Source organism: Typopeltis vanoorti, chromosome 15 (genome assembly GCF_054136105.1).
Source record: "Typopeltis vanoorti isolate ZY-2024b chromosome 15, IOZ_Tvanoo_1.0, whole genome shotgun sequence".
Classification (NCBI taxonomy): domain Eukaryota; kingdom Metazoa; phylum Arthropoda; class Arachnida; order Uropygi; family Thelyphonidae; genus Typopeltis; species Typopeltis vanoorti.
In genome coordinates, this window is record NC_143563.1 from 47642314 (window position 1) to 47665814 (window position 23501).

The 23501-nt window shown below is 35.4% G+C and overlaps 1 protein-coding gene across 1 annotated transcript in view; it reads left to right on the forward strand.

Annotated features, from left to right (window-relative positions):
* Positions 1-23501, forward strand: part of rho-5 (rhomboid-5) — a 464881-nt gene that overhangs the window by 80030 nt on the left and 361350 nt on the right. The window contains exon 3 of the mRNA XM_090404834.1: positions 19715-19835. Coding sequence (XP_090260960.1) covers positions 19715-19835 — 121 coding nt within the window. The remainder of the gene's footprint in view (positions 1-19714; positions 19836-23501) is intronic.

Below are 23501 nucleotides of genomic sequence, written 5' to 3' on the forward strand. Positions count from 1 at the left end.
TCAAAGTTGCATAGATATAAGGCTCTATTGCTGGCCTTAGTTTTGGTACCCCCAACATTTGGTGCCCCAGTCAGCCTGCCCCTTAATCCGTCACTGCTTCCAACATTCACCGTTCCCACTCGCGACATTCTCTCCACCTGCTGGGCTCTTCTTTAACTGCATCCGCCCTTGATGCGGATAGCAACCATCCGCTTCTCGCAGCTGTAGGACGATGTAGCTGCGTGTCGCCTAAGGGATACTAGCCCTTATATCACTTTCTTGACTCATAGCTAGAGCTGGCAGTGAAGTTTTATGACTGGATCCCCTTCCTGACGTCAACCCTCGCCATTTATCTGACTTGGGACCGGTACCTGTTGGGGCTAGCTTGCCCCCTTCGATGGCTTCATAAGACGAAATGACACAGCAAAATAGGAAAGATTCACCTCTAGCCCTCGAATACTCTAATAGCATTGAGGGGAAGGAGCAAGAATAGAAGAAAGAATAGGAGGGACCAGTCTATAGATAATATAACAGATGTATATTACATGAAGTAAGGCATGACCAGCATCAGGTACCTTGGATTTGCCATGCCTGTACTCACTAAAGTGAGCCCTTGAGGAAGAGTTTAGCACTATTACGTGAACAGATTAATGCTACTCATATGGAGCTCTCGAAAATAAATGCAACTATCAACACTCTATGCAATAAACCATATGATGTTTTAAACTCGGAACTGTTGAATATCCTTGACAGCATCTCCGACGCAATGGCTAAAGAATTCATCAAAAATAAAAACCAGCATCAGAAAAAATTTCAAATCGCCCAGCATCATAGTGCTATGAAATGACTGCAATTACAAGATTGCGTCGTGCTGAATTTGTCACTGGTAGCCCTAATGGATGTAGCTGTTAGTGCGTTAAGTCGAGGACATAATTTTGCCATTACTCCCAGGGAAGTTCAAAAAGCCAAAATAATGGCTTCTGTTGAACAGGGAATATATGACCTGCCTCCAGCAAAAGTCAGTAACATTTGTTTGAATGTGGCCAACATCCTAATCCATTCCAACCTCTCATAAACAATATCCCACAAAAGCAGTGTTTCTCAACCTTTTTTTGGATCATGCCCCACCTCAATGTTTCAAAGATTTCGATGCCTCCCCGCTAGCTTAATAGTCAGCCAAGTTCTGAAAAAGTATAATATAAATATGTACATGTACATTTTCTAATTGTCCCCAAAAATATTCAAATTACCCCCCCCCCCCTGTGGGGCATATGCCCCACGTTGAGAAACACTGCACAAAAGGAAATCAGCGTTTTTAACACATTCGCTGCCATGCTCCTCGGGCATAGTTTGTTACCGCACGCCAAGCACTTTCACTTCTACAAGGTCAGTACGAGTTAACTTGCAGCTGGCTTATCAGACAGAATTTTGTTTCATATGCCAACTACGAGTAATCTCGTATCACCCCCACCTATGTCTTACATGCGCTGATGACTTGTAACTTGAGTTCAGAGTCAGTGATGTTCAGCATTCAGTGCAGTAAGGTTTATTGTGTCTAGTCTTACAATTATTTAAAATTATCTAAATAAAAACCTTCAATTATGCCATGGGCAGTAAAAGAAAGCTTACTGATGAAGAATTAGAAGCTTACGCCGCTAATATGAGCGATGATGAATGGAATGAATTATTTGGTTCCGATTCCGAAGATGATTATAATCCTACAGACGACTCTAGTGATGACTCAGATGATGATATATCATATATAAATATATGTATATGTTGAAAAAACTTCAAAAAATTGTTTTATTTGCATTAATAAATACAGTTTACGCAACAATATCTCTTATAATATGCTATACTTTTGCTGAAATTATTTCCTTCTACCAAGGTCACCAGCCGTGCTCTCCGCTTTATTCACAAGCAAAGGGTCCAATGCCAAGCACAAGGGTTAACTTGTGCTTGGCATAGGAGGTTGGTAATCGACATACGAGTATATTCGTAGTTGGCTTGTGAGGCTCATATACCAACTACTAGTTTACTCGTAGTTGGCAGCGAATGTGTTAAAAGAGCTATACAGGAATAACCACATTGTTATAACTAAAGCAGACAAAGGGAATGCAACTGTGGTGATGAATTTAGCCGAATATGAAAGCAAAATGTACATCCTTTTACAAGACCAGTCTACATACCAAATTATAGATCGTGATCCCGCTAACTCTCAAAAATATAAAGTTTGCAAATTATTGAAAAAAGTCGCTTCATGGCCAAAAGAAACAGTGAACAAACTCAAACCTTTTCATGTTAAAACACCCAGAATATATGGAGCACCTAAAATTCACAAACAAGGTACACCCCCTACTTTCTATTGTGGATAGTATAAACAGTCCAACATACAAACTTGCTAAACATTTTACTAAATTACTAGCCACCCCAAAAATAATTCTCCCTACTTTGTTAAAAATTCTGTTCACCTAAAAAGTATTTTAGAAAACCATATCTTTAAAAGTTCAGACTTACGAATGTACTGTTGGATTCTAAATGAAGAGAAATGAAAATTGTTAATACTTCTTTCAGAATCCAACATAATCCTCCATGTCAAAGTCAAGACTTGTAAATATTATTTATTGTTTGTCTCTTGCTTATAGTGTGTTATTCATATAATTGCCTTGAATTTTGTTTATTATTATTTAATAATATAATCTTAAGTAATGTAATAGTAATAAAAAGGCTCTATATAAAAATATTATTCTTTTAATTTACTTTATTATATAATAATATTATAAGAAGCTGTGCATGTATGTTATAGAATTTGTGTTTATTATGATTGAATGTGATTTATATGAACTATGGATTATTTCTTTATTTGTATTTCTGAAAGAGAATGTATATATGTAAGTTTAATGTACCCTATGTGAACCATGATATTTTTTTTATATATCATTACTGAAAGAGAAAGTAATTTTATGTAATTCTTCTGATTTAATTTGATTGGCTGTTGTCAAGGAAACAGAGTTAATTTTAGATAGCGCGTGTGTGGAGCGGAGCTACAGTATTCGAAGGGAGAAGGAGTTGATATGAGCTGAACTGGCTAGAACCGGATTTTGGCGGGAAGAATGAAGGTATTTTATGGAAAATGAAAGTAAACGGGAGAAGCATTCAGGACAGCACGGAGTGAAGTAACGGGTGGCAGTAAAGGGAATTTGGAAATGCCATAAAAATATTAAGAAGGGACTGGGAAATTAATAGGCAATTAGGAATATTTCTACGGAATTCTAAAATTATGTCGAATTCCAATTGTTTTGAAGAAGAATAGTGCAAAGCTGAAATTAATTTCAGGGAGTATAATTTTAGGGAGTATAAGTGAGAGGTATGGGGGTGCTAGAAGAGGAGAGAATGGAAACAGTAGAAGAAAGGGAATGCTAGCAGACGAGAGGATGGAAACAGTAGGAGAGACAGCGTGAGAGAGAGATATGAAGTGCTAGAAGAGGAGAGAATGGAAACAGTAGGAGAGATGGAATGAGAGAGATGTATGGAAGTGCTAGAAGAGGAGAGAATGGAAACAGTAGGAGAGAGAGAGGTATGGGAATGCTAGAAGAGAGAATACCAGTAGAGGAGAGGGAATGAGAGAGACCTATGGGAATGAAAGAAGAAGAGAGAATGGAAACAATAGGAGAGAGGGAATGGTAAGAGGTATAATGTATGGCGACTCAATGATCCGTGGTGTTCAAGATAGGATGCGTGAGGAGTGTTTGCCAGGAGGAACAATAGAAAGGGTGGCTATGGCAATTAAGAGAGGTGAAAGGGTGGATGATGATTGTGATGGTAGGAACAAATGACTTGAGTGGTAATGTAAGTCGGGCAGCGAGAGATATGAGGTTTTTGCTTGAGACTGTATGGAAGAAGACAGAGAGAGGAAAAATAGTGTGTGTGTTGCCTAGGTATGATAATGATGAGCTGAGCAGAAGAGCGGTGATATTGAATAGCATAATAGCAAGAATGTGTGACAAGAGAGGACTGGTATATGTGGATGCTTGGAGTGCGTTTGAGGAAAGAGAGGAATTGTATGCGAGAGACTGTTTACATTTGAATGAGGAAGGACGTAGGCATCTGGAGAGATTGCTGTTCTGAACGAGTCAGTGTATCCCAGGGAGGATGATAGCAGGGGGTGGCCTCTTGTGGGAATGGATACTTGGGAGAAGGGAGATGATGTGTATTTACTAATGCACATCGTCTATACTAATGCCAGGAGTATCCGGAATAAGGGAGAGGAATTGGTGCCGCAGATAGCATCAGCCTGGCCAAAAATTATTGGGATCACTGAGACGTGGTTGACAGAAGGGGATATAACAACAGGAATAGAAGTCGCTGGGTATAGCATTTTTCGTCAGGATAGGAGGGGAAAGCGTGGTGGTGGTGGGGTACTGCTTATGATAAGTGATGACCTATGTCCTCTAAGAGTAGAGGCTTTGGAAGGAAGTGAGACAAATGATTTTGAGAGCATATGGTGTGAGGTAGAGGTAGGCAAGACAGGATATTTAGTGGGGGGTGTTGCTACAGACCCAGGAGTACAGAGGATGGGGACCAGGAGATGTTTAGACAGCTAAGTTTGGCAAGTGCAAGAAGAATGATTGTTATGGGAGATTTTAACTACAGTAGTATAAATTGGAGAGAGGAAGATGCCATGTAGCAATAGTGGAATGGAATTTCTACACTTCTTGAGGGACAAATGTCTTAGGCAACATGCAACAGAGGGAACAAGGGGTTCAAGAGTTTTAGATTTGGTTATAGCATCAGAAGAGTTGATAATAACTGAGATGACATCTCTCCCACCAGTTGGAGAGAGTGACCATATGGTTTTGACTTGGCAAATGAATAGACTGCAGGAGTATCAAAGAGACGGGAACTTACGTGGAATTATAATGCAGGTGATTATAATAGTCTTAGACTTCAACTTCGGGAAGTTTCATGGAGGGAGGAATTGGAAGGCCAGGATATCGTTAGTGTGTGGGACATTGTGAAAGAATATTTGTTAGCAGGAAATGGTGGCGAAGAAGAGGACACAATTTGGAGTAAAGTGGATGACAAACAATATTAAACAGGAATTGCATGTGAAAACGAGGCTATGGAAGAGATATAAGGAGACAGGTGAAGAGAGGATGCGTAAAGAATATAAGACACAGGCCAGAAGAGTGACTAGTGTGGTAAGGAAAGTGAAACTGGAATATGAGAGAAGATTGGCCCTAAGATCCAAAGAAAATCCTAGGGAATTTTTTAGCTATGTGGCCAGTAGGAGGAGAAATGACTGTGGAAGAATGATATTGTGGGTATAAAAATGGGAATAGAGTGACTGATGCAGAGGACATAGTGGAATTGTTCAATGACCACTTTATTGGAGTATTTCATCCTGGAGGAGTCAGTTTTGATGCTAAAGGGATAGGGCAGGTTCAAGGTTTAGAGGTACAGGAGGAGAGTGTGTTTGAGATACTGAGAACTCTGGATGTCAATAAAGCTTTGGGACTGGATGGTATTTCACCACGAGTTTTGAGAGAATGTGCTAGGGAACTGACAGTGGCTTTAACCTGGCTTTTCAATGAAAGTCTGGCTTCGGCAAAGGTGCCCAGGGAATGGAAGGAAGGTAAGATAGTGCCATTGCATAAGGGTGGTAACAGACTGGAAGTGTCTAATTATAGACCAGTCTGTGTGTCAACAGTAGTTGTTAAGATCTTGGAGAAAGTAGTGAGGGACCGTATACAGCACTGGGCAGATGAGGGTAATGTTATCTGTGAGAGTCAATATGGATTTGTGAAAGGGCACTCTTCTTTTAGCAATATGCTAGCCTTTTATAATAAAGTTACAAGAACATTAGATGAGGGAAAGGCGTATACTGCAATTTTCTTAGACTTAGCAAAGGCATTTGACAGGGTGCCACATGATAAGCTGATATTTAAGTTGCAACACATGGGTCTGGATGTCAGATTGGTCAACTGGATTCATGATTGGCTGTCTGATAGGTATCAGAGAGTTGTGTATGGTGGAGCAGTTTCAAGGAGACAGAAGGTTACAAGTGGGGTCCCACAGGGCTCAGTACTTGGACCTATATTGTTTAACCTTTATATCAATGACATTGCCAGTGGATTGCAAGGGGATATTCAGTTGTTTGCAGATGATGCGAAGCTGGGAAGGATTATTAGTAATAGTGCAGATGTGGTAGCCCTGCAAGAGGATTTGAATAAGCTAGATAGATGGGCAAATGAATGGGGGTGTCAGTTTAATGCAGCAAAATGTAAGTTCTTGAGGTTTGGGAAACATCGATGGGATGCTGCATACTCTATGGGAGGAGTTATACTGGAGGAAGTTGGGGAGACAAGAGATCTGGGGTTGATGATTGATAGAAACCTGAAGTTTAGGGGACATATTGCAAAGGTGGTGAAGGTAACACAGAGGATTGCTGCAATTATTAGACGGACACTGACCTGCAGAGATAAGAGAGTTATCATTCCGTTGTATAAGTCTCTGATCAGACCACACTTGGATTATTGTTCTCAGATTTGGCCCAGGATTTGAAGGGGATAAATTAACTGTGGAAAAGATACAAAGACGGATGACAAAGATGGTCTCAGGACTGTACAAGGATAGTTATGAGAATCGGCTGAGGGAATGTGGACTGCTGAGTTTGGCGGATAGAAGAAGGAGAGGTAATATGATTGAGACTTTTAAACTGTTGAGAGGTGGTTACAGGGTTGACACTGGGGAGTTCTTTCACTTGGTTGAACAGTGGGAAGGAGTGATGACAAGAGGCCATCCCTGGAAGTTACGAAAGGAAACTGTGAGCAAGAGGGTGAGGAGTGGTTTCTTTGCATGGAGGGTGGTTGAGCCGTAGAATGCATTGCCTGATAGAGTGGTGAGGGCGAGAACGGTCAATGAGTTTAAGGAGTGGTATGATAGACTTTGTGTTTCTTAGGGGGAACCTCCCCTCGATGAGTCTTGACAGACTTTATGTTCTTAGGAAGGACCTCCCACGATGAGTCTTTTGACTCCATGGAGGCCTGAATAATAATAATAATGCGTAGAAGAAAATAAGGAATAAGTAGATTACCTGAAATTAGTGTGTCAAGACTTGTGAAGCTCTATGTTTAATATTTCAGTTATATAGTGAAGATTCCTTTTGAATAGTGTTACTTCAAAGTGATATTTAACTTCAGTTTTAAGTGTGCCTATAGTCAATCCAATGTGCAAAGGATGTAACCCAGTAAGAGCAGTCCATTTTTTTATATTTCAGCATGAAGAAATAAGAGTTAGCTCTGCCTGATATATCTTAACATTAACTGTGGCGTTCTACTAAAATTAGCCGAAGTATGGAGCTTTAAAGTGTTTCCCCCCTTGAAGTGATAACTGCCGCATAATTGAATTAAGTGTTTGTTGACTAAGAGAGAATTAGAGAATTCTACTTTAAGAATATTTACTGTAAGATTCTGTAACACTGAACTGTGTGGACCATTTTTAATTATTCGGAAGAATGTAAAATTGACAGCTGGATGTCTGATGCGTAATGTTTTATGTTTGTTATGAGTATTTGAACTAAGTTGATTTGCATTATCTTGTTTTCAAAGTTATATTTAATGTACATGTTATGTAACCCTGCATTAAATGTTTTGTTTTATTGATTCCAATTTGGTGTTTGCTTGATTCTCTTTTATTGCACTGCTCATAAAGTTTATTAGACCTTGCAGAAGCCTTAAATGATAATGTTAACCTCGGCCAATAGAAAAATGAGATTGCAAAAGTTAGTTGATGATTGATTCCACTATATTATATAGACTAATCTGAATATAAGGTGGCGCAAGATAATATAAATTTCTCTATATTTGGATCAGTAATAAACCAACAATTAATAAAAAAAAAAAAACCGAATAATTTAAATAAAAATAATGTTCCAACAAGATCAGTACCATTAATTAAAACTAGATTTACTGAAGTCACATTTCCCCCTGGATATATTTGAACTGTTTAAATTTACAGTACATGCAAGTCATTTTACATGGAAAGAGTATATATACAAACAACTAGATGAAACAACAATGGTCTTTCCCCTTTAGCCAGTTTTTACATAGAACATTTGGGAAACTTGGCTATGAATATAGCCACTCTCAAACCAGGTGGTTTGGCTATGCTATTTGATCTGTTTGCTGTTTGACCACATGGTCCAGACACATTGGATACATTTTAGTGCATTTAATAGCCTAAAATACATTTAATAGCCTAAAACACCCTAAAATACATGTCACAAATAGAACAGGAAGCTAATGACTGTCTGCCCTTCCTGGATACACTAATCACATGACTTCCAATGGTTCCTTATCTTTTTCAGTTTATAGAAAAAATCCACACATACAAGGAGATATTTGTGCATTCATTTAGCTCCACAGTATGGTATCCTAAAAACAGTAACTCACAGAGCTAGTGTTTTTCTATAAATTAGGATAGAAAATATACTAAATGCTCCTCAGAAATCCCCTCCATTGCCTACCACACAAGACTACAGCAAAACTGTCACCATCCCATAATTCAAGGCATAACTGAAAAGATATCTAGTGCTTAATAAATATCATCTACACACTGTATTTAAACCTTATGCCAAATTGGCGACTTTCATCCATTCACCTAAGGACAAACTCTCTTCTTTATCACATCCAGAAGTTATGAAGTGCTCTGTTCTCGTGACCAGGCTTACTATGGACAGATAGGAAGAACTGTTGACATCCGCATTGGTGAACATAAAAAAACAACCAGTTGTGGCATTTGCAAAAATGATTACACTAACATTGATGCAATTTTATTTATCAATGATCAAGTTCTAATGGATGATAACGAAGATTCACTACAGCGAGCAGCCTTTTCATTATATGAAATTGCAAAAACATACAATATGGAAATCTCCACTTCCAAAACCAAAGACATGGCTTTGAAAGGACGAGACCCAATTAGAAGCAAAATTTGTATCAACAATGACATTGTAGAACAGGTTAATACATTCAAATATTTAGGCTATCACTTATCTTATGAAAGAGAGAAAGACATGCAACATAAAATAACCAGTTATATAGGAATGACAAAAATTAATCAGGTATTCAATCCAAATTTAATAAGCAATAAAACAAGAATAAGAATCCATAACTCAGTAGCAAGACATATGGTTCAGAAGACTAGATCAGAACTCAAGCAGATAGAAAAAGACTGATGAGATTCATGTGCAAAACATCTGGATAATATGCTAGACTAGACTTCAAAAAAAAAATGGTCATATCTTAAAGGAACTTGAGGTGATATCTTGAATCTGTTTTAGACTACATTGAAGGAAGACTTCCCAGAAAGATAAACAGAAGGAATAGAGGACAACCTTTGAAAAGATGGGAAGAGACGTAACAGGTCACTAGGCATATTACTGGAAAGGAAGAAGTTTTATTAGTAGTAGCAAGGTGCTGCACCAGGCTTTCAATGGGTTTTTTTAAGTTCAGGAACTGTTTTATTGAAGAGAAGCACAGTGAGCAGAAGAAAGACTGGATCAGAATCATGCAAACTTTGTGTCAATTCATGAATTTTTATGTAGTGAGCATGTGGTAGGCATTATTGGGCTCTTACATGTGGTTGATATTCAATGAATAAAAAAGAATTATGGGACACTGAAGGGTTTCTTAGTGAAGTAAGCCTTTTAAGAATTGCTTCTGCAGTTTCATTTGGTTAAATATAGAAAATCGCTTTTAAAACAATAACACAAGGAGCACACATGTAGGTGAACTTGTTCTAGAGCACCACCTTGTAAGACTTTATTGTAATTGCATGTATTACCTAGTACTATAAAAAAAAAAAAAGAGATAACTGTAAAATTGCATGCAGTTTAATACTTGCACTGCATGTACTAATTAGGATATATGGAAAAATTAGTCTGCTTTATCAATTTATTTACAGCTTTATGGTCAGGTATCCTCAAAATATGAACATAGTGATATGCTAATTTTCTTTCTTCTTCTGTAGCACTTTCGAAGAAGAGAGTTAAAAGGTAATCTTGACATGATATTGGAGGTGATTAGATGTTTTTGATAGTAGTAAAATTCTTTTTGCCAGTTGATTTATTGATGGAATTAATTTATTTATTCTTATTACAAAAAGAATACAGAACATCCACAGGTCAATGTCCAGTCTGGAAAGCTAATCCAAGGCCTCATATGTCATCTTGTGGATGTCCTGTAGGCCGCCACCGTTAAATTGGTGCCTTGGGCAGTCGTTCACAATATGAGTAATTGTTTGAGCCACTGGAGAACAATCACAATAAGGGTGGTCTAACAGCCTCCATTTATGTAGTAGGTAGCCACATCTGCCCTGGTTAGTTCTGATCCTGTTGATTGATGACCAAATCTTTCTAGGAAAAGCAAAAGCAGACTGCAGAGCACAGGGATCTTCTACCAGGAAGCCATTTGTTGGGAGATTGTTGGACCAGTATTTTCTCCACATGTCAGGTGTTGATGGCAGGGCAGCTGAAGAGAGTTCGTCAATGGACCAGAAAGACTTTCTAAATTTTTGGCAAAGACTAGGTGGATTTATCCACCTAATCTGGTGCAGGGGCAGGAGTGGGTTGCTCATTGCTTTATTAAATTCTTTAATCGAGGCTTGTGTTCTCCATATGTTTGGTGGAGCAATGTTATGTTAGATCTGAAATCGGCGACTTCAGAATTTACCTGACGTCACCATTCCAGAATCTAACAATTTACAAAAAATCAAAATTAAATACTTATCCTTTAGCAGAAATAATGTGTTTTTGGTTGTAACTACTTTCTGTATAGTAAATTTTGTGAATTTTTGAATTTTGAAACTTATACCTGAGTGTATAGCATAAATATAGGTAAAAAAAAAAAAAGGGCAGAATAAGAAGGGAATTATTAACAAAATAATGCAAAGATCACCCTAAATGCAGGAATTCCCGTATGTAAATCGGTGTAGTCACCCGAACGGAGATCAATGGGTGAAACGATGGAAAATTTCAAACGCAAAAAGGTGACGGTCTTGAAGATGGTATATAACCCATAGCACGGAAGGAACCCCCCCCCCCCCCCCCCGTTTTTTCTTGTTCCTGAGTTTCGTGTGCTTCGAGAAGTCTTTGCAGCTCAGCTCTCATATTTGAGGGCTGACTTTTGACAGAGTTCAGCATGTCACCGTAGTAGAATCGGCAAGATAAATTCGCAGGCCGTAGTATGATGTCCAACTACGTAAAATCTAGGCAGAAGAATAGCGTCCAGCTCAACGAGCGTGTGTAATCCACGAGGCATTGATATCGAGAAATCCAGATTCGAAAACAAAGGAGGCAAGAACCGAAGACAAAAGAATTAGATAAGTACTCTCACTTATTCTAGCCCTTTTTTGAGATTGACTTACATTTAAGAGAGTGGAATTTAAGATTGTATTAGAAGAAAGAGTGAAAGGTTTAGATCTGAATATAAATGAATATGTTTTCTTGAGACGAACTTTTGGAACTTTCAACCCGATAAAGATTCTGTTATGATTGTTTTGAGAGAATTCGAAAAGAGTGTTAAAGTGCCTTAATGAGAAAAGTGAATTGTAAATTTTAGTGTAACGTATACTGAGTTAATGAAATATTGAGTTTTACTGATAATCTGAATTTAATGTATAAAGTAAATTGTAAACTTTAAGTGTGGAATGTTCTGAGTCATTGAGATATTGAAATTTTGTCTAAATTCCTATGTTGTATTAAAATTTAAATCACAATAGAATTGATATTTGCGACTGTAATAATAGAAGGCCACACAAAAACACACTTTGCAACAGTTAGATAGGACAGGCAGCTAGGAGAGATGAATCACAGGTTACATGAAGCTAATGTCTCAAACAAAGCATCCAAAGGTACCAAGCCTCCTGGACCACTTACAGCAACTATGATGGAATTAAAAGTAGCTAACAAAGAATCTGCACAAAAATCTGCCCTTTGTTCAGAACATTTCGTTTTCAAAAAAATGTTCTGAAACCTAACAGCAATAGAAATGGAATCTTCACTTACACTCTGAGTTTCCTGTTGATGTTGTTTAGAATTATGGCCAAAGCAGCTGAGGCTGTGATGCTAGAATTATGGCTGTAAATTGCTTGTGTTCTTCTAGCTGTTTGCTTTTTTTTTTTTTTTTTTTTTTGTGGGATGAAAGAGATCAGATTTCCATGAGGGAAAATTATTCCACCTCTGTATGAGATCAGCTAACACACTTTTAGTTTAAAAAAAAAAAAAGTTATAAAGGTTCTTCACATCATAGATGAGATTTGAACCTAGATCTTTCCAAACAAAAAGTATTATTGATACTCATAGTAATGCTTAACATTATAACCAACAAGAAGAGAAAAAAAAAGTTTATTAAACTCACTAATATTTTGCTGGTTTTCTACCCATTATCATAGAACACAGTGATAACTGTGACAGGCATACAGCACTAAAGTACAGTTGACCCTCGAAGAACACAGGTTTGAACTGCACAGATCCACATACGCAGTATTTTTATGAATATATATATATATTGGAAATTTTTTTCCAGATTTACGACAAATCAGGTAAATACGGCGAGTGATCCAACACACAAACTTGGTTTTTGCTCAAAACTGTCTCACAATGTTAGAACGATGAGATGGTGCATTATCGTGCAAAAGTGACCAGCTTCCCTCATCACGATATTCATGCCATATGTGACGAATTCTTGCATCAGTCGCTTCAAAACTTTGAGATAAAACTGACCATTGACCGTTTGACTAGGCAGAATGAATTCTTTGTGGATAATGCCCTTGGAATCGTAGAAGCAAATCAGCATTGTCTTTACTTTTGACTTCTCCAAGCGACTTTTTTTTCAGATGGCCCTCTTCTGGTCGTCTTCACTCAGCACTCTGGTACTTTGTTTTGGGCTCATACTCAAAACACCATGTTTCGTCACCAGTAACGATAATTTCAAGGAAGTTTGAGTCCTTACGAGTGGTTTTAATAAGGTCCTTGCAGTGTTCACTTCGATACATTTTTTGGTCATCGGTCAACTTGTGGGGAACAAATCGCGAATTCAATTTACGAAGGCCCAAACTCTCAGTCAAAATGTTGTGCACAGTTGATTTTGGAATCCCCAATTCATCTTCAATCAATCTCAAGGACGATTTCGGGTTTTCTTTGATGAAATCACGCACTTTTTGGATGTTAACTTTGCTCAGTCTAGTTTTTGGATTGCCCGGCTTTTCGTCATGCTCGAGTGTCTCATGATCACTTTGAAATTGCTTAAACAACTCATAAACTTGAGTATGGGATAAGCATTCATCACCATTTGCTTTTTGAAGTATTTGATGCATTTCAGTAAAACTTTTACCAAGTTTAACACAAAAGTCAATCGCATCTTTTTGTTTAAAACTCATTTTCCAACTGTTCGTCTAAACACACTGTCACTCTTCACACTATAACTCGACTTCTAATGAAACACTGTCATAAACAGTTGACACAACACTAATGAAGGTTGCCGCTTTCGACAACAAAAAGGTACAACAGGTGGCACCACTAGTTTCTTCTATTTTCGAAAAGTTAGATTTCTTTTTGGACAAAGGGTGTATATGTAGATACTAGTCTATTTTATCATTTATTACCATAAAGTATACCCAAATCTATTATAAAAAGTTAAAATTTATCAAAACTTGTGCACACAAACACAAACCATACATGGACATTTCCAGTCGAGAGAAATGTAAACAAATATAAAGATGCAGTTCTAAATCATAACTGCATAAAATTAACTGTTATTAATTTATTTTTAATGTCTAGTGTTAGTAATACATGTAACATCTACAGCATTTTGTATCATATAAGACAATATTATTATTATTATTATTATTATTATTATTACATAACACTTCCAGGGAGTCCAAAGACTCATCAAGGTAGGTTCCTACTCTACAACTCTTTGTCTTTACCAACCGCAACTACCTTCATCACACCAACGCCATCTACCAACGACCACTAGTATCACAGACAATCACAAACATCCATGCTCGTGGCGGGATTCGAACCTGTAGCCTTTTGGTTGGAGAGTAGATAGGCTAACCACTTGGCCAACTAGGCTGGCAATTGATGTAAGCACTGACAGAGAGATGATTGATCTTGTAAACAGACAATGTAAACTTATGCTATTGATAAATCCAACACAGTAGTGTAAATGTATTTTCGCATTTGATTTTCTTTAATAACATTTTCTTTTCTCCAGCTTACTTTATTGTAAGAATAGTATATATATATGTACACATACATACCATATAAAATGTGTTAATTGACTGTTTATGTTATCGGTAAGGCTTCTGGTCAACAGTAGGCTGTCAGTAGTTAAGTTTTTGGGGGAGTCAAAAGTTATACATGGATTTTTGAACAACATGGGGGACCAGCGTCTCTAACCCTCCATGTTGTTCAAGGGTCAACTGTAATTGTAGAAACAATTTAAATTGTAACTGACACCTAATGTCCTTACATGGCCATTAGGTGTCATACAAGGTGAGTACCTAGAACAAAGAATAGATTTAACGTTTAGCACTAAACTCTAACATAATGGGAATCCTCTGCAAAGTTTGTGAAGAGACATGTATGGAAGTTACATCTATTATGAAGTCTGCAGATAAGTGCAAAAGTAACTATCATTTCTATTGTGCTGGTCTCAGTGAAAGGCAGGAAACAAAATTAGAAATGCTCTTCTTGCAAATTCGGCGAACAACAAAGACCTACTCAGTGTTTCAACTCTTTGTTACACGATGGATGTTACACAGTGCTTGCCAATGCCCACCAGCAACATCTCCCAGGGGTGATGACTCGTGCATTCCAGAGATTAGTAATGCAGACAATATATGTATAACAAATTTAATGGGATTAATAAAAGAATTAAAAAAGACATCAACGACTTAAGAAGTTCGACTGAATATACCTCGAACAAAATTGACGACTTTCTGAGTATCATTGCTGACCTAACACAAGAAGTTAAGGAACTTAAAACAAAGAACTATGAACTAGAAAACACAAATATAGAACTGCGTAGGGAGCTGAAAATAATTCATGAAACAGTGGATGACTTGAATCAACAGGCAATTAGCTTAAACTTCGAAATTGTTGGTGTTCCTCATGAGCTATGTGAAAATGTGCATGAAATAGCGAAGAAAATTGCACGTAAAATCAAGATCAGCTATAATGAAGATGATATTGAAACTATACACCATGTTCCTCACGGGCAGAAAAACAGACCAATGCCTATCATTATAAAATTTAAAAGTAAAATGATCAGAGACAAATGGCTGGACGGAAACAAAAGTATCAAATATAGTACAACTGATATATGTGACAATTTTAAGTATAGTAAAATATATTTAAATGAACACTTGACTGGAAACCTAAAACATCTACTATTTATTGCCAAGAAATGTAAAGAAGAAATCAACTACAAACATCTCTGGGTCAAACATTGCAAACTTTTCATGAGAAGAGACAATACATCTAAAATATGGCAAATTAGATGCGAAGAAGATTTGTCTAAACTTCGAGAAAACAGCGAGAGTAATAGTTAATTATGAACAACAATGACAGATTAGAGTAATAACTGTGATGTCACATTTCATAAATATGTAATTTGTCATGATTTCAGTAGAATTAAGAAACTTTTTATCCTCAGACACTGTAAGTACCTTGAAAATTTTGCATATAAATATAAGAAGTATTTGAGATAAATTAGAGCACATTGAATTACTACTAGATAATTTAAGCTGTTGGCTAGATGTTCTGATATTAACAGAAATCTGGGTTAAAGACGAAGTTATTGATTTGTACCAATTAAGTGGATTTAAAATTTATTATCAATGTAGAAATTATAACAAATCTGGAGGAGTAATTATCTTTATCCGAAATTCCATATCTGTTAATAACATTACTAACATAAAAATGAAAACAGCTGAAAATATCAATTTATATTTAGAACATCATAATATATATACAATGGCTGTATATAGGTCGGATTGTTACACAGAGTCCAACTTCCAAGAACTCGAGTGTAGTCTAGATGAGATCAGAAGTGACAATGTTCTCATAATTAGGGATATGAATATTGACTTGCTAAGGAATTAGTGGATCCTCTCAAAATTATCTAGATCTACTTGCCATGCATGGACTCGAACAATATATTAATATCCCCAAGAGAGAATTCAATGGTGGTAGAATGTGTCTAGATCATGTATTCGGAAGAACTTTAAGTGGAAACAAAATCCAAGCAACAGTTCTATGCCAACCTTTCACGGATCACTTTCCAACCGGTATTAAAGTGCATTTGCATGTACAGCAGAGAGATAGTACAACTGAAAACATTCCCTACACAACGATTGACTCCAGAGTATTGAAACGTAACTTGAGCACTGTCTCCTGGGAATATAACGACAGAAACAAATATTGACCTTGTATTATAAATTTATTGCAATATTGAACAATAAAATACAAGACTCAATTAAAGTTAAAATAATAGACAAAATGAAAGGGAAAAAAGCCCTGGATTACACAGAAAATCAGACACTACATAAATATTAGAGATAAAGTGTATAAAAAGTTTAAAAAATACCTGCACAATCAATATTATGAACACAGTTTCAAGTACTATAGATTTAATACATCATAAATTAAAAGAAAGTAAAAATGAATACTACAGAAATGAATTCCTAAAATGCCAAGGAAACCCAAGAAAACAATGGAAGTTTGTGAATAAATTAATTGGCAAAGATACACACACACAAACAAAACCTTCCCATACTTAAAGATATCGATAGGAATAGAGAAAATGGAGACAGAGGATTAACTGAAGAATTCAATAACCATTTTGCCATGGTCAGTGAAAGCATTCTCAAAAATGCTAAACCCACCCCTCAGAATTGCACTCTCAAGAAACTTAATAATTCCATATATCTTTTCTCCACTTGTGAAAATGAAATCAAAAGTGTTATAGCTAGCCTAAAAACAATCAAAACTTCAGGATACAATGGTATTAACACAAGCATTGTGAAAGAATGCCAAATGTACATTATGGAACCCCTAATGTACATTTTTAACTTATCACTGATGACAGGCACATTTCCATCAGATTTTAAGAAAGCCGTAGTTGTACCTATTTACAAAAATGGAAACAAAAATAACTTGAAAAATTACAGACCGATCTCCCTTCTACTGGTCTTTTCGAAAATATTAGAGAAATTGATAAAAATTAGACTCAGGAAATTTTTGGACAAAAACAACTTTTTTTCAAAGAATCAATTTGGGTTCAGGCAAAAGTTTAGCACAGAACATGCTTTACTGAACTTCACAAACACAGTTTATATCTCCCTTGATGAACATAAACTAACATTAGCAGTATTTCTAGATATACACAAAGCTTTTGACTCTGTATCACATGAAATTTTAATAAAAAATTAGAAGTCATAGGAATATGAGGTACTGCCCTGAACTGGTTCAAAAATTACTTAAATGCCAGATCACAAATAAAAATAAACAACAAGGATCTGTCTTAGGGCCAACTTTATTTAATATTTATATCAATGACTTCTGCAATCTTAAAACTAAACAGTAAAATAAATACTTTTGCAGATGATACAGTACTAATTTTCTCTACAGACACTTCAGCTGAACAAATGAAGACCATCGTGAATGCTGATCTTTTGAAAGTAACAAATTGGTGTCAGTCAAACATACTCAATGAATGCCTCAAAACCTAAATATGTAAATTTTAACTGCGAAATACAACAGGCAAAATGAACTTCTCACTGCACAATTAATTTTGCATGATTGGAATTGCATGACAAATTCAAATTGCAACTGCAAAAAAATAGAAAGAGTCAGTGTAATAACTTACTTGGGATTAAAAATTGATAGTAATTTAAGCTGGAAACCGCATATTACCAATGTCCTAAATAAAGTAAGGATTATGTATATTATTTCTGGGAAAACTCCCATGTTACTCCTCATTATAAACTATTATAATACAGCTATATTGCCTGCTTCAGTTTAGGAGTACCCCTGTTTAAATGTCAATTCCCGACCTGACATAGCTTCCACTTTCCCAATATGTTCCGATGATGACCACGAATAGTCGAAACGGTCCACACCCCGTCAACCACCTTTCCCCTTCCCCCTCCCTATTTTAAAAAATTAATCCTTTCACTTTTTTCCCCACCCTATATATAAGTATATGTTTCTATATATTACGAAAAAAACCCGGGTTTTTCTAACTTATTCTACCAAACTGCCTACCCCCCCCCCCCACACACCACACACACACTCTGCAGTTCTCGACATCGCAGACAGAGGAAAAGCCACAACACCCAGAAAAAGGTATGTGCAATTTCTATTCCTTAAGCTACATATACTTTTTAGTACATCTACACTCATAATGCCCTAAGAACCCATGAGTAAATAGCCAATGACATTTAAACAGGGGTACTCCTAAACTGAAGCAGGCAATATAGCTGTATTATAATAGTAAGGATTATGTTAAACATACTTTACTACCTAAACAGATTCTTAAATTTAAATATGCTAAAAATATATTTTGCCTGGATTCAAAGCACACTACAATATGGTATATTAAGTTGGAAGGAATCTAACTCCCTACACTGAAACCTTTAGTCTTGACTCAGAATAAAGTAATTAAAATCTAGGAACTAGAAACAAATATAAGGATACTGCAATGTGTAATAAATACACTATACTAAACATACTATCCCTTAGATATTTATACGTCTATAGGGTACTATTATTCATAAAAAACGACAACGAATACATAAATATCAAACAAGATGCTTTCCTTAGTAGATATAAGGGCCTAAAATATATAGTTCCAAAAGCAAATAAAGAAGCAATACACAAACATTATACTTATTTAGCACCAAAAGTATTGAACACACTACCTTTAACAATAAGAAATTAAACTAACCCAAACAAATACAAAACTTTAATCAAAGAGTATTTATTTTCCCACAGAAATGAGGAAGCTCTGTTTAAAATAATTGTATAAATTATTGGTTTTTAGCATATTTGTATTCAAAAATCCAGTCTCATGGGTAAAACGTAAAAATTTAAATGCTATTTAACTGCTTTGTTTTATTTTGTTCCTAATTAATTATTATGCAACTTTCTCTGTACATATTAGCATGTCTCCTGAGATTTTATTATGTAATATAATAATATGTATATTATATGAATGTACATATGTGTATATAACGAAAATGCATTATGTAACTTTTGTAACTTTATGCATATTGTAACCTGGATGAGCTGTTGCTCTTAGGTTACACATATGATTGTTCAATATTTTGTACCGTAATAGGAAGCTTACAAATAATAAATAAATTACTTCTAAAAAAAAATTTCTAGTCACTGATACTAGCAGCATTTCTGCTGTCATATAGGTTTTCCCTGCCCCTGCTATGAGTTGCTTCAGTATTGTATTCCTTAAAGAAACAATCCTTCTAGGGAAATGCATTTAGAGTACTAAGGGCACTAATAAATGAGTTTTCTGCCTTTTTATACTTTTATTATACTATTGTATAATTTGACTTAGATCATTTCCTTGCTGGTTTATTATGAATTTTTTCTATTTCATGATACATAGTCTGATAATTTGATGAGAAATTTGTCCTGTTATTACTGTAGATATGTTGCCAAAAGAACTGCATCATTCTTTGGAGTGAACAGTGAGACTGAACAAGATAGCAGAAAGAGATGGGTAGAAAGGAGAAAGAGGTTTTTGAGTAAGAAATATGGCCAGCTAAAAGTAAGCAAAACTGATTTGCTTTGATTTTGTTAAATTTTCAATTTTGGATTACTACATTTGCATGATTTTATCATTCTTTTTATCTCTCAACAAATACAAATAGCTTATACGTCAGCAGATAAAAAGCTGTGCTCCCTGAAATTAAATGAATTGTTGTTGAATTAAAAAATAATTCAAAGTTATATTTAAAAAATATGAGTTTTAAAGTTTGTTATGCTATGTTAAATGTAGTGATAAATAAGATTATAAAGATAATTTATTGATAGGAACTAGTGGCCACCTTTATATATTGCTGGGATTAGCAGTTGCCTTTGCTTGAATTGTAGATGAATTTCAAATAGTAATTGAATACTATTGAAGGGTGAATTCCTGCTTATAGTTAATTTGTTGATCAGTGCAGATGCCGTCTTGATTCAGCATGTTTTATAATTGCAGTTTTTTTTTTTTTTTTGTAATTTAACAGAACTAATTTTTTTCAAAATTTAAATTATCTTCCAGATTTAAGTATCAGCTGAAGTTTTTTTAAAAGAGTCTAGAAATTTAGATATTACTTCACTAGATTCTGTAGTCTTCGGAAATAACACAATTGGAAATACCAGATTTACAGTTTTGAGTAGGGAGGGAAGAAACATTTATTTTTTATGTTCTTAGATTTGATTTCAGCAGATTCTCCAATTGGCTATTGTGAAAGATAGCACAATTATGTGGAAATTGCTCAGTATTTAAACATGTAAGAAGATAAGTAGTTTATCTTTATTACCCCCCCAACCGGCCACGACGTCTATAGATGTCCAGCTAAATCTGGATACGATTCTGTAACACCCATTGAATAACATGGATAACAAGTGCAATTTGGTCTCACTATTTCATCCACCTCAGCCAGTAGGGAGGTTAAAAAGAAAAGTAAATTTGATTGTCAGATGTACAGGCGAGGTTATGAAATTGCAATACGGAATTAAGGCTCAGAGAGGTAATTAGTCAATTGGCTGAGATAAGAACTATTCTTTTTTTTGCTGGCTGATGGCCAGATCCATTTTTGAGTAGTATGTTTTCAGATTTTGAGCATTCCTGTTATAGCCTCATAATTATTTTCTATTGTACATCCTAACTCAAAGAATGAAACCTATGGACAGCCCAGCATAACATTTTCTATCAACAGTATTTTATTTATTTTTTCAGTAATAAACTAATTTAAAGATTGGTTTATTTTTGTATAGTCTCTGATTTGACCAGCTCTTTCTTATAATTTAAAGCACTCCTAATTGCATCATCTGACCACACATATCTTGATCATTTTCCAGATCTTTTTTCTTGTAATTTTTTTGCATCAAACGCCTGTTGTGTTAGTCATCCATCTCCTATGCTGTTAATTGAGCTTTCTGTCTTTTAGGAATGTTTATACATTCTTGAATGTTAAAGGTCATGATCTTTGATAACTTCATTTTTAACATTGTTCTGCCATTGATACTGCCTGTTCACATTCTCATGCTTCAGAACTTTATCTGGTTTATAGTCTTCAATTAAATTTTATTTCTAACAGATTCATATATTAAACTTGGTTTATACACTGTCTTGTATTATGCTTGCATGGTTTTTTTGACTGTTTTCTAATATGTTCTATATAAATTTATTCAAATGGCTCTGCACCATACCCTTTACTTATTCTATTATGTATTTCATAGTTTGCTATCCTTACTAAAAATTGTGTCTAAATATTTATTATTTTTACTTGATACTTCCTAGGACTTATTGTGAGAGGGCACTCTGCTCTTCTCCAACTACAACAACACTACTACCCACCACAATAGTAGTATTTTTTTTTTGGTCTGTAAATTGTGTGCATTCTCATGGCTGATTTTCATGTACAGTGGATGAAAAACCAATGTACATGTAAATCAGCCATTTTTTCCAGGAGGAAAAAACCTTGCTATTTAAATGTGTAATTGATTTCAGCAGAGATGCCCCCCCCCCCTTGTTCTTTAAGTTCTTGAGAATGCAGTTCATTTCCATTTTCTTGACCATTTTTCATAGTTTGTCTTTTTTATTAGCGATTTTTATACTAAATTTGTCATAACTATTATCTAATTTAGTTAAAGACTGACACTTGTAGCACATTTATTAAAGATAACATAATCTGCAATAGATTAACCACCCAAATAGCCACACAAATAAAATATATCAGAAACATAAGCTTTGCATCCATGTTGGTATCCAAATGTTATGTTAAATTCAATGGACAGTTTGCATCCATGTAATTCGCAACATGTAAGCATGTCAAGGCTGGTTTGGTGGTTAAAAATCTGAGTTAATATTTTATATTTGAATATCAAGTTTAACATCACTCCCCCTAATAATGTGATCCTCATAGAGATTACAAATAAGCAGGATAGTGTATAACCATGTCTTACACCTGATTTAATGCCAAACCATCTTCCTGTATTATCTTTCACTTCCAGCTTAGGTATAGGCTCTGTTTTAACTTGTGGATTGAAGAGCTGGGTTAGCAATAAATCAAAAATTTGATACTGCAGATTTGAAAAACTTCTGGGAAAATTGAAGATGTGGTGGTGAAAAGTAATGCTTAGCAGAATGCAGAGGTTCTCAAACTTTTATACCTTCACCCCTTTAAACTATATTATAAATTTCATGCCTCCTTCCAACAAGTGCATGCAAATAGATCTGACATGAAAATTAGCTATTAGTGCACATATTTTTTCTAATATAAAGTATTGTTTTAAGGAATAATCTTGTATGTTTATCATCTACAAATTAAAATTTTTAAAAACACATTTGAAATATATATTGTCATTTACTTTCTAAAACTATTGAGGTTCTATAAGTTTGAATTCTCCAGCACTGTATAACAACTAAATATTATCTCACTCAAGCAAAGGATTTTTAAAATGTTTCTCATATGTTATTTAAAAAAAACAGTTTCATATCAACAACAAGCATATCCCCAGAAAACCACTCACATCTTCAGGGGTGGGGGACGCCATCCACTTTGTAAATTTCTACTAAATGGTTTACTCTGGTATCTCAGACGTTTTTTAAAGGATCCATAAAACTTAGAGATCTTGTTATGGTCCCAGGAATTTTCAACTATACATCCTAAATAAAAATCTGGTCCTTCCCTATTTGACCTAAGTCCAGGACATTCTCCACTAATTTTCTCATCGACAAATTTTCTTAGTCTTTCTGCAAGATTTATCTACTTCTTAGATTATTCTTAGAATTTTCTGTGGATGATTGCATAAATCTTTCCTTGAATGTTCAGTAGAGAAATTAATTACTCTATAATTTTGATATTTAGTTTTAATCTGGTTGGAGTTATAGCTTCTGACCAGTCTTTGTGATGTAAGCATTATAAGTTACTGCAACATGTTTATGCTTCCTAATTTAGGTGTACAGATTAATATTATCTACTCCAGCTGCCTTTTCTGATTTGAGGTACCTGATGGCTTTTTTTTTTTTTCCCCTACATTCTGGCATATACTTAAAATTGAATTCTTTCAAGAGACTTTATATCACAGTGCTGTTGTTGGCTACTTAATTTTTCCAGGTAAGATCCTGGTAAGATAGATTTATGCAAGATTTATTGAGAAATGGTCGAGAAAGATTGTGGAAGGGAAGCTTGGTGAAGAACAACCTGGATTCAGGCCAAAT